The sequence below is a fragment of the Echinops telfairi genome, unplaced genomic scaffold, assembly GCF_000313985.2.
Source record: "Echinops telfairi isolate 266 unplaced genomic scaffold, ASM31398v2 ScPeMD7_53;HRSCAF=182, whole genome shotgun sequence".
NCBI classification, from domain to species: Eukaryota; Metazoa; Chordata; class Mammalia; order Afrosoricida; family Tenrecidae; genus Echinops; species Echinops telfairi.
In genome coordinates this window covers 9,865,072-9,878,037 of record NW_022103951.1, presented here as the reverse complement: position 1 = coordinate 9,878,037, position 12,966 = coordinate 9,865,072, and the positions used below count along the sequence as shown (strand labels likewise).

The window sequence follows — 12,966 nt, the reverse complement described above, 5'->3', positions numbered from 1 at the left end:
GGGGCTTAAGTGGAGAGGAAATGTTTTGGGAATGATGAGGGCAATGAATGTACAAATGTGCTTTATACAATTGATCTATGTATGGATTGTGATAAGAGTTGTATGAATCCCTAATAAAACGGTTTTTCCCCTCCCTCCCCTCCCCACCCTCATGATCCCTTGACAAATTATTATTTTATTTTTTAAAGAATACTTTTATTGGGGGCTCTTACATCTCATCACAACGCATACATTCTTCCAGTGTGTCAAGCACATTTGCATATATCATATCCCATCGTCATCATTTTCAAAGCACTCTACCCACTTGAGCCCGATATTGGCTACCCATTTCAGCCCGATATCGGCTACCCATTTCTTACTCCTTCCTACCCCCATCTCCCCCTCACGAACCCTTAACGAGTTGTAGACTTTTTCCATATCTTATATCGTCCTCCACAGCCCCTCACCCACTCTTCTGTTATTCGTCCCCCTGGGAGGGGGTTCTATAGATTGATCCTGTTGATCCATTCCCCTTTTCTCCCCCCACCCTCCACTAATCCTCCTGATATCTCTATTCTCCTTGTTGGCTCCGAGGGGTTTATCTTTCCTGGATTCCCTGTGTTGTGGGAATTCCTTGCACTGTAGCAGTGTGCATGCTCTGGTCTAATCTGATGTGTAAGGAAGAATTGTGGTCATGATAGTGGGCTAAAGAAAGCACCAACTCAGCATTTTTATGCTGAAAAAGTCCCCCAGTTTTTTCTGGTAAAATTAGGAGCCACCGCTTATACTCGTGTATATACAGTAAATGCTTTCATTATCTTTGTGGTACAAAGGAGAAAAAAGGTCAAGACACAATAAGTGATTTTCTAAGATCACACTGCCAGTAAGAGTAAGGCCAGGGTCTAGAACCGGTCTGTAACACCACTCTCCCATGTCTAAGGTCTTAACCACTGTCTTCTGTACAATCAAGAAAAGATTTTGAAATTTATTCTGTTAGAAGAGGGGTTTTATTTATAAACAAATTATTTTAAATAGGTAATCATTAATCACGGATAGCTGTAATTTTGCAAAATTTGCACAGAATTATGCAATTATCTTTTTATTAATCCTTAAACCAATTTAATTCTAAGCAAAGACAAAGTAAAAATTTGACAGTGATTGTGGGTGATGGTTGCACAAGAGTAATATAACCGAATTGCAATAAGAAATAAAGTGGGGGGAGCATGAAAGGTATCTTATCACATGGAATACCACTAATAAAGCCAGTAACTTTGATTGCTCAAGGGTAATGAGTGGCTGGAGTAAGAAGAGTATTCTTTCCCTAATGTATATCTTTTGTGTCTTTTCAAACATGAACATTATCTTCTCTCTTCAAAACTTAAATGTAAGTAATGTAAAACTCAAATTACAGTAAGGACCAAAGGTAAAAACAACAAAACCACCACCACATCTAAAATACCTACCACTTTGCACAAGAGGTGAACTTGGGGGAGAATCTGTATCTGGACTCTCTTCCTTAATAATCACTGAAGAAAAAAAACAAAAAGAATTAGCATGATGGATAGTCACAGCAATCATTTGAAAGAGCACTTTTCAAAGTAGAAGCCACCGTATATACACAAATATAAGCCAACCCCAAATTTTCAAAATACAATTTAGGGTAGAGTCTTATACTCGAGTATACATGGTAACTTTATTTTCCAATATGAACCAGTTTTAATTTTACAATTGATGCCTTTGTGTTCTGCATAGGACTTATCGCTTTCTAATATACTATGCATTTTGCAGTAGTGGGTAGAACAAATGGTTAAGTGCTTAGCTGGTTCAAATCTATTCAAAGGTGGCTGGGAAGGAATAACTAGCTCCAAAAAAGTCAATCATTGAAACCCTAGTAATCCCAGTTCTACTTGGGGCACACATGGGGTTGCCATGATTTTGAACTTGTTCAACAGTAACTGACTTGTTTTTTCATGTACTTTATAATTTCCTCATTAATTTTAGTGTGGTTCCCCCACTGGCTAAATGTTAAATTCTAAAACGGAATGGACTTATTTATTTCACCTTATCTGTTTTGTTCTCTGCAGTATCCTCAGTACCTAGAATAGGAACTGGCATGCAAAACACTCTCAAGCATATGCTGGATGAATAAATCTACAAATGAAGCCAACTGATCCTTAAAATATTAAGATTGCCATGCTCTAGGCAATAAAGCTTATGCTTTTGAGACAGCATAACATTAAGAGATGCTAGACTACAACATAGTAAGGAGGTGAGGAATGTGCTTCAACAGTCTAGGTCCAGGTTTTCCTCAAAGTTTAATAGCACAGGATCTTGTGATCTCAAGTTTATATTATGTCAATTCAGCTGCACATATTAATGCATATATTTCTAAAATAAAGAGACGTTGTAGCCCAATAGTTAAGCTGATAACTGAAAGGTCGGCAGGTTAAACTCACTCTATGGTTCTGCAAGATAAAGACCTGGCCACCTACTCCTATAAAGTTTAAAGCCTAGAAAATTCTATGGGACAGCTCTACTCTGCCACATGAGGTTGCGAAGAATAGGAATCGCCTTGACACCACCTAACAATATCATCTCTAGAATGGCTTTTAAAATTTTATTATCACTGTAATAAAAACTAAAAGGAACTTAATAGTTTAATACCATAAAATAACCAATGTTCATATTTCCCCAACAAAATCTTAATTACGTCAAACTTCTTTGCATCAGGTTCAAATAAAGCCCATACTTTTTAAAAGTTTTACTGACATGTAATTTATGTATTATAGAATTAAATAGTTCAATCATTCTAAAAATAATGATGTAATCAATTTTAAGACTTTCTTCATTCTTGTACTCACTGTTGTTGGCTCCCTATTTCCTCCAACCTCCTCTGTCATACCTTAGAAAACTATCATCCAGTTATTGTGTATAAATTTACCTATCCTGGATTTCATATGCAGAAACACATTTTTAAAAACCCAACAAAATAAAACAAAAACCTCAATTGAAAAGCAGAAAATATTTGAAACTAGAACAAATGTCCTCTCTTTTTATCCACAAACTCTTTTTCCTCCGATCTTTTCTTCTTTTCCTTGCAGTTTTATTTATTTATTTTTTTGTTTTGGTAGATACCAGCTGGCTGGTCCTTTATAGTGTTCTCAAGTCTGGATTTTAGTGACTGCCTCTTTGTGATGTTGTATACGTCTGGCCATTATATTTCTTCAAACTGTCATTCATATTTTAATCCCGAAGATTTTAATCTAATTCCACTTCAGCTTTTAAAAAGGACCTGTGTATGGTGCCAGATGTACCACTCAAGGTAATGGTTTTGACTTTGTGACTCTGAGATATATCAAACACTTCAGGGAGGGAACATAAAAGAGGGTACCCCCAAAACTGGAATTTCACTGAGCAGAGCAGAGCATTCGTAGTACACATTTTTCCCCACTAGGCAATCATTGCTCAGAGTTAGGGCGCCCAGTGGCATCGCCTAGGAAGGTTCTCTCTGGTCATAGTGAATATTTTTGTACAAGTAGTTTCACTCAAAACTTGTTTTTTTGTGATGGCCAATTTAAAAGAACAGCATGGGGCTGTGAAATTTTATTTCATGGCCTGGGAAAATGCCGCAGAAACTGTTGTAATGTTGAATATAGCTTATAAGGACAGCACTCTAGGAAAAACTCAAGTGTAGAAGTGGTTTTCTTGTTTCAAAAAAGGTGAAATGTCCATTGATGGCAAACCTAGTTCTGGATGTCTGTCAACTTCCTGAACAGACAAAAATGTCGACTCGTAGTGCATTAGTTCATTCCACCAGGTCAGACTGCTAATCAAGCTTTCTACTTAAAGATTCTGAAAAGATTGCATAACAATGTGACAACTGATTTGATTTGTGGCAGACAAGGGACTGGTTTTGCCACCAAGACAGTGCACCTGCTCACGCAGCCATCTCAGTGCACCAGTTTTTGGCTAAAAAAAAGCATGCCTCTCTTGCATGCACCTGACTCACTTAACCTGGCACCATGCAACTTCTTTGTTTCTGCAAATGAAGACAGACGTGAAAAGACAGTGAATTTGAGGACACAGAAAGAGGTGAAGAAAAATATGGAGGCGCTATCATCCATCCACAGAGATGAGTTTGAAAAATGTTTCCATGAATGGAATAGAAGATTTGGCAAATGTATTAAATATAATGGAGAGTACTTTGAAAGTGATAAGGTTCTTTTGTTAAAAAAATACATAGCTTTGAAAAAAATCTATTTTGGGTGGGATACCCCTCATACTTGGACAGTTTTTATACTAATGATTTAATGGGAAAAATAGGTGAATATTTATATTTACTAGAGAGTTCTACAGTAATATCTAATAGGAAAAAAAGTGAAACTCTAAAAATATGGCTCTGACTCAAGCAAAGTTTAGATCATAGAGAAGCTACATTAATCTAATTAATACACTTGGCAAAATTTAGAGGACAGCAGAGGATAGCCTTAGCCAAAGACAAAGTCAGTACTTGAACTGGGTTTTGAGTAACGAACATGACTTAGATGTGAAGAGTAAGTTATGGGACCAAAAACACAGCACAAAGCAGAGATTGCAAGTGAAAATGGAATATTCATGGGACAGTGAGCAGACTTCTCACTAACACCAAGACTGAACTATTTTTAAAAAAATCATTTTATTGGGGGCTCATACAATTCTTATCACAATCCATCCATACATCCATTGTGTCAAGCACATATGTACATTTGTTGCCATCATCATTCTCAAAGCATTTGCCTTCTACTTGAGCCCTTAATATCAGCTGCTCATTTTCCCCCTCCCTCCCTCACGTACCATTCATAATTCATAAATTATTATTTTGTCATACGTTAAAGTGTCCGATGTCTCCCCCCGCCCTCTTCTCTGCTGTCCATCCCACAGGGAGGAAGCTATACCTAAATTCTTTGTAATCAGTTCCCCCTTTCTACCCCACATTCCCTCCACCCTCCAGGCATCACCACTCTCACCACTGGTCCTCAAGGAGTCATCTGTCCTGGATTCCCTGTTTCCAGTTGCTATCTGTACCAATGTACATCCTCTGGACTAGCCAGATTTGTAAGGTAGAATTGGGATCATGATAGTGGGGGGAGGAAGCATTTAATAACTAGAAGAAAGTTATATGTTTCATCGTTGCTACCCTGCACCCTGAATGGCTCATATCCTCCCCACAGTAAGGGGGTGTCCAGTTACCTACCGATGGGCTTTGAGTCTCCTCTCTGCACTCACCCACATTTACAATGATATGATTTTTTGTTCTTTGATGCTTGATACCTGATCCCTTTGACAGCTCTTGGTCACACAGGCTGGTGTGCTTCTTCCGTGTGGGCTTTGTTGCTTCTCAGCTAGATGGCCGTTTGTTTATCTTCAAGCCTTTAGACCCCAGACACTGTATCTTTTGATAGCCGAGCACCAGACCATCATTTTTATCCCTCATTTTAGAGTTGGAACATTCAGATTCTAATCTTGGCACTGTTAACAGATTGCTGTATGACCTTTTCACTTAACCTCACTTTTTGTTTTATTTGTTGAAAATAAGAAAGGAAAGACAAGATTATCTTTAGTAGTGACTTCCATTCTAAAATCACTGGATTCAGTAGCAGTGAGTTTGCTTGGTCTTTTTTTAAATGGATCAACATTGGATTGCTAAAATAAAGGTCTAAGGTTTAAACACACTAACCATTCCAACAGAAAAAGGTGAAGATAGCTATTCCTATAAAGACTGACACGTTTAAAGTTTGATAGCAATGGGGAATTTTTGAGGGGCTAAATACTTAACTAAAGCTTTATTTCCTTAAAGGTTCTTATTTTAAAAGCTCAGTATACATACCATTCCAATTAATTAACTAAAAATATTCTCACCTTTAGACAAATAAATCTTACCTGCAGGCTCTGTTTGCACCATGGATTCCATTTCTGGTGGTGTTCCCTATAAGAAAAAAACAATTAATGCCTTCTTATAGCACAATACAATAAAAAAACCCGAATGAAACCGAACACTAACTTCTGCAGAGCATTATTATTAGGAATCAATTAGAGGGTCAGCTAAATTTTAGTTTCTTAAAGCGAATTTTGAGAATGATGAGGGCAATGAATGTATAAGTGTGCTTTATACAATTGATGTATGTATGGATTGTGATAAGAGTTGTATGAGCCCCAATAAAATGATTTTAAAAAATTAAGAATCAAATACTTCTTTATGAAAAACATTTGGTAGTTACTCTAAAAGTTAAACTCAGCAATTCCATGCCTAAGTATATACCCAGAAAAAAACCCAAAAACCTATCCACACAAAAATGTGGATACAAGGGTTCAGAGCAGCATTACTCAGAATAACCAAAAAGAGGAAACAACCCAAAAGTCTATCAACTAATGAATGAATAAACAAAACATATACTCATATGATGGGATATATTACTGTAAACTATAGACCTAGAACGTTGTAATTACAGCAACCCTATAGAATAGAGTAAAACTGCCCCTTTGGGTTTCCAAGACTAAAATTTTTATAGGCATAGAAAGCCCTTTTCCGTCAGAGGGACTGGTGGTTTTGAATGGCCAACTTGGCAGGTAGCAGTCCAATGTGTAACCACTATGCCACCAGGGATCCAATTTACACACTAGTCTAAGTTAAAGAAGGAGACCTGGTAGTGAATGATTAAGGCACTTAGCTACTAACCAAAGGTTGGTGGTTCAAACCCACCTCAGAGCTTCACAAGAGAAAGAGCTAGCTATCTGTTCTTGTTCAAGATTACAGTCTAGAAAACCCTATGGGACGCTTCTGTCAAATGGAGCCACTATCAGTCGAAAATCACTTGACAGCATCTTAACAACTAGGTCAGTGAGCCAAGGAGAAAATTCTGAGATGAGATAGCCCCCCTACTCACCCTTCCCAACAGCTGACAGAACTTTATTTTTGAAACTCAAACGTTTGATCCTTTTCCAGATTATTTAAAGTTTCAACATGATATGACAGGCCTCAGTGTACATGGGCTCCCCTCCTATCACAGTATTTTTTTACCTCATTGAGAAGATTAGTACTACGAGTTATACCAGAATCTTGTTTATAAATTCAAATTATGTAACTTTGACTCGACTGGGAGCCCCTGGGTAACACAAATGGTCAAGCACTAAACTAGGCTGCTAATTAAAACATTGGTAGTTCAAGTTCAGTCATAGGCACACCTCAGAAGAAAGTATTTGAATTCCAACATATTAGCCATAAAATTCCTATGGAGCACACACTCTACTCTGACACACAGAGAGTCATCATCGAGAGCTGAGAGCAACAAGACAGCAACTAGTTTGGTTTTAGCATCTTCTGGAAGAAATTAAGGTTCCCCCAGGGACAATTTTAAATATGCTTTAGTAAAGTCTATTCATCAAATTAGAAACTAAATCTGTTCTGTGTTAAAAGAAACTCAAGAATATTTAACTATTTAAGAATTTCTAATTTAAATTATCCAAAAATTACAATCTACAGGGTAAAATAATCACTTGTAATCTATCTTAAAATGAGTTGTGTGAAGGCTATGCATTTAGTTAAGGATGCTCTGTCAGAAAACAGAAATGAAAGACAAGTCAAGGGTTACTAAAATTCCAGTTTATAGTTGTAAATTCCTAAGGTTTTAAAAGGGCCACAGGCTAATTGCCAAAAGACCTGCTGCCCACTAACATTTGTGTAGGACTAGAGTTAATGGCAGGGCATGTCAATTTACTACAGACAGCTCACGGTGTGACATTTTGACAAAAGCAATAGGTCAGGTTACAGCCTGTTCTTATTATCAGAGCAGTCTAGATTTATGGCTAACACCAGCCCTACAAGAAATAATGGCAATAATGACAACAGCAAGCCCTACTAGACAACAGACCACAGGGAAAAATGCAATAAACCACAATCTGAAATGACCAGAAAACTAAACATCCTTGACAATACTTCAAGCATGAGGCAGGTGTCAATATATTACCTATTTAACTTGCTACCACCTCTCAAACGTCTGACCACACCAACCCCTCACATCAGTTTCCAAAGTAATCTCAAACCAAGCAATAGACAAATGTACTTATTATTAAGCACTTTTTAAATTCTTTTAATGATTCATCAATAGACAATGCTTTATTTGAATGAATTTCTGAAACTATACCACTAACAAATTTGATAATATTGACATTACTTTTCAAGTAACTTTAAAATACATTGGAAAATACTCCAAATAATGCTTTTTAAAGTCTTTAAAAAGCAAAGAAAGAAATACAAAAGTTCCACAGTGAAGGAGGTTCTCAACAGTGCTTGGAAAGGCAAGAGAATTATAAGAACACATTTGATTCATTTGGCCAATCTATAAGTAAATATATAATCAAAAACTTCAGTCAGCTAAAACTGATGACAATCCAGGAAAGTTACCAAATATTAACAAAGAGCAAGCATTTTGTCAATGTTCACTAAAACGAATGCTAAAGCAACAAGTTACATACCAATTTGGTGGAGCTGTTTATGTCAGACATCTCACACTGGTTAATCCTTTTAAGAAAAGCCAAACTGGCAATCTAAAAGCAAGAAGCAACATGAGCCCCACCAAGTTTTCCCTGAGAAAAGAAAGCAACCTCAAGGCATATCCTAGAATTGTAATATATCTGTTCCTTCTGAAGTTTACAATGGCACGTTACTACAGAGATGGGCACTCTTTCCGCTCTTACAACAATTTGCTCCTATAAACTTAGGAAGGGGCAGAGCCACAGTCATAAACACAGGTCACAAGTAGTAGGTAGTCAAATGCTCTCTATCTTCTAATATTTCCCAACTCTATACTCATGTGAAAATTAAACAGGCTTATTTTAGTTTTTGACTTTTTGGTTAAATAAATGCACTTAGCCTAGCTCAAATAAGCAGGATAAAAGGTTGAATAGCACCATCATATACACTGTATATAAGTGAGATCTTTCACTTTTCGCACAAGACAGTCCTATTTATTCTTTCCAAACCTTTCCATCATGTGCCAAAATGAATGTAGCCAAAAAGCTTAGGCATAAAAACCACCAATATGATTATTTCTCAAACGATCACGGTTTACTTATATTCCCAAAACCAAATCAACCACTGCTTCAGGTTGATTCCAACTCAGAGACCCTACAGGACAGGGTAGAACTACTCCGTTTAAGGTTTGCAAGGCTATAATCGTTACGGGAGCAAGTTGCCTTATCTTTCTTCCATAGAGCATCTGGCGACTTCAAAATGCCAACCTTCTATTCGCAGCTAAATGCTTAACCTCTATGCCAACAAGGCTCCTCTTTCTTTTATTAGACAGCATCAAAGACAAAATATGCAAAATGTCTTAATCATGAACATTTAAAATGTACATTTTGTAACTAAAGATGGCTTCTAAACTGTTTTCACTTTAAGAACCACCACCTCTGCTAGCTTTCTTAAATGATATACCATCACACTCTGGTATGGGCTTTATCTATGCTTACTCACCAAAGGCCAAGCTAGTTAGAGGCTGGAGAACTTAACAGTAAAATATCAGCCAATTTTAACCTAATATAAATGGCAGTTGTTCTTTCATTTATTTCCCCAAGACAGGAAGATCATCAATTTTAAGATTCTCATACTTCCAATAGGCTACTCACCACAAGATTCCCATACAGGGAAAGGAAAACTTATAAGAAATTCACCATTTTCCATTTTCAAAGATTTTGGTTACTGGAACCGACAGTCCCTTCCAAATGTAAGCTATTCAGAAGTAATAATTCTCAGACAATCATGCTTCTAAAATTCTTCATGGTGCTTGATTTGCTCACACTAAAATATCACCCCCAAAAAAACATTTCTAGGCAATATCAGACTAATCTTTTCACCTTAGCCTCCTAGCGCTAGCTTTGGTGGTGGACAGAACTCACTTTGTTCTTATCTTGTGAATCTTAAAAACCAGGAATGACTGAGGAGACAATGAGACTCCCAGGGGAGAAGAATTAATAGATATTTCTGTTCACAACAGGCATGAGAACAGACCTGGCATGAAGGGGGAAAGTGGCAAAAGGGGTAGGTTGGTGGGGATAACTAGAGGTGGCAAATAACCTAAATAGTATAGACCCTTTACAATAAATATTATTAATCTGAAGATAAACACTTAAGTGACGTTCTCTTCTTTTTGCCCCCACCAAGAACTCAAACTGAAATTGGATTTTAAATCTTCTTTAAATTGAACAAGGGGATATGCAATTTCCATTCCAAAGACCTGGCATTTACTCAGCCTTTTCAAGGTGCTTTACCATCATCAATTATTTCGCAGTGAGGCAGGCACAGGCTTACCCTGACCATTTCACTGATGCGGAAACAGACACCAACAGCAAAGGGAACAGGGGCAGGAAGAGGGGTGATAGGAAGCATCTGGGAGGAACAGGCAGGCAACTAAAAAGGAACAAACCCAAAAGAAGATGAGAGTCACACCTGGCTTATAAGCTGACAATCATAACCTTTTTGTTGTTAATTTTGAGCTCAGAAATATTCCTCAAACATGGGGATGGGGGAGGGACGCAGGCAGAGAAGAGCTCTAAAAAAAAAAAATCAATCAATATCTAGGCATAGTGTAAAATACTTGGTCAGGAAGTGAAGCAGCTTAGCATTAAGAAACAGCCACTCTCCAGAGTACAGACTGATTTCAATTCATACCAATAACTCATCTTTTCCCTCTAGGATAGCTAATGTGTTATATTTGTCCCAGAAAACACACTCTCTTTAAGACCTATAGCTTTATAAAATAGGAGTGAATAACATACAAGGTTAACATCAGACAAGTCAGAAATAATTTAAAGTAACACCCAACATTTTGTTTAGAAAGTTCAACATACTGACTCCTTAAGTTTACCCTTTAAATGTCCTACATTCTTACCAATCTTCTTAATTATTACCTCGACATTATTATGAAGAAACTACTAAGCAGGAAACTTACACATCCAGAAATCAGCATTGTGCCCAGCATATAGTAGTTATCAAATAAATGTATTTTAAACTGAAATGAATCCTGTAGAGACACCTAATTGAGACCTGTTGATTTAATAATAAATCAAAAGGGCTGACAACCTGCCTCATGAGAATAACTGATACCTCTTTAAAATTCACTCCAATGTTCTTCGTAGTTGTGGCATCAGCCTCAAACCAACCTCACATATAAAGTAGTTCAAGAACATTCATCTTCCTAAAATACCACTTCGAAAATAAACCAGGCTCTCTGTGGGGGAACATATGTAATCTTATGAAACTTGTAAGGGTTTGTAATTTCAAAATATTAAATCCATTTTAAATGGTGTTTGCTTTTTTAGTCATCCTCTTTGATCCCCTATTTTGAAGATTATGGATAAAGCTGGGGGGGGGGCAAATACAAAACATCAGGTGAATGTTCAAAAATGTACTCCTTTCTGAAAAACCCCAATTAGACTCCTCTTCTTAAGCTTATCTTCAAAATCCTTGCATTAAATAAGCAAAACCACAGCCTAAAAGAACACTTGTCCTTCAAAAGATCTATTTAATGAGTAATTAACAAAAGTAATGGAAAGGAAGGCAAACTTGACATTACGTAATAACAGTCCCAAATATCATTATTGGGAAACAGTTAATTTGCACCTGTGAACAATTATTACATATAAATTCTTGTCATAGATAACCATACTTCATAAATGTTGGATTTTTAGAATATGTGCATCCCAAACAGAAATAAGATGAGCTCGGGGAGCATTTCAAATGTGGTGGTATTTACAATTATTTTGGAAAACTATCTCCAGTAAGTTGATTATAGGATAAGTTACTTACTGTGCCTCAGTTTCCCCCTACTGACTGCCCCATTCACTTTCTAGAGATCCTAAGCTCACATATAAACCATAAATGTTCATCTTTTATTCTTCAAAATAGAGGCCAATATTCAAGGGTAACTACTTTTTGATGTATGATGAACTAAATTTACAACCTTAAAAAAAGAGATCAATAGCTCTGAGTTACCTGTACTGCACTAACTTTTTTTTATGGCTGAATTATAGTTCAGCTCTTCAGGTTAAGTATAGCCCCTAGGCACTCAAAGCTATAAGAGACTGCAATAGATATGTGGCCTCTGGTTCTTTACAAATCCATGTTGCTTTGTGCTCTGGAGTCAGTTTCAACCCTAACCTATACTGACCCAGCATGGTAGAGTAGAACTGCCTCAAAGAATTCTTAAGCTGTAGGTAGCAGGTCTTTATCCCTCTAAGCTCCTGGTAGGTGGGAACCCTTCAGTTAGTCACCAGGGTTCCTTCCACAAATCACTCAAATTCACTGCCATAGAGTCGATTCTGACTCATAGAGACCCTAAGAGGACAGGGTCGAACTGCCTACCTTTTGATTTCCCAGACTGAAATGTCCAGGGCAGCAGAAAGCGTCAACTTTTTCCCGCGGAGGCGCTGCCTGGTTTGAAGTGCCTGTTAGCAGCGCAACCTCTAGCCCAACTACTACACACAAACCGCTCGGTTAAGCCACAAATGCCCTACCATCGAGTCGATTTCAACCAGAGTGAGGCGCCAGGCACGGGCTGTTTGAAAATGCAACCACCAAGGGTCCCTAAACCTGGTCCTGACTGCTTTGAGTGAACTGCGACCTCTGGCGCCTCGAGGTTCCCCAGGAGCAGCGACAGCGTCTTCCTGCCCCCACGAAACGCGCCCTCCCCTCCCTCCCGCTTCCCTCCCGGGGAAAACGACTCGCCCTCCCACCCCCAGCCCAGGAGCCCCTGCCAAGACTGGGGCGCGCACCTGGCACCACGACCCGGTCCGCGCTCCCTAGCAGGCGCATCCTTCCGGGCTGACATTTCCCTCTCAAACTCCCAAAGTTGTCTCCCAAGTCCCCGGAAGGAATCCCTACCGAGACCCCGCACCACCGGCTGCCAAGCTCCGCAGCCAGGCCGCCCACCCGCGCAGCTGGGGCCCCAGCTC

At 38.2% G+C, this 12,966-nt stretch overlaps 1 protein-coding gene across 2 annotated transcripts in view; it reads right to left on the bottom strand.

Annotated features, from left to right (window-relative positions):
- SCML2 (Scm polycomb group protein like 2) overlaps positions 1–12,966 on the bottom strand; it is a 60,031-nt gene that overhangs the window by 45,817 nt on the left and 1,248 nt on the right. For both annotated transcript variants that reach the window (XM_045290761.1, XM_045290762.1), the window contains exons 2-3: positions 5,899–5,944; positions 1,443–1,505 (exon numbers count right to left, since the gene is read on the bottom strand). In XM_045290761.1, the coding sequence (XP_045146696.1) occupies positions 1,443–1,505; positions 5,899–5,929 (94 nt within the window). In that variant the 5' untranslated portion in view covers positions 5,930–5,944. The remainder of the gene's footprint in view (positions 1–1,442; positions 1,506–5,898; positions 5,945–12,966) is intronic.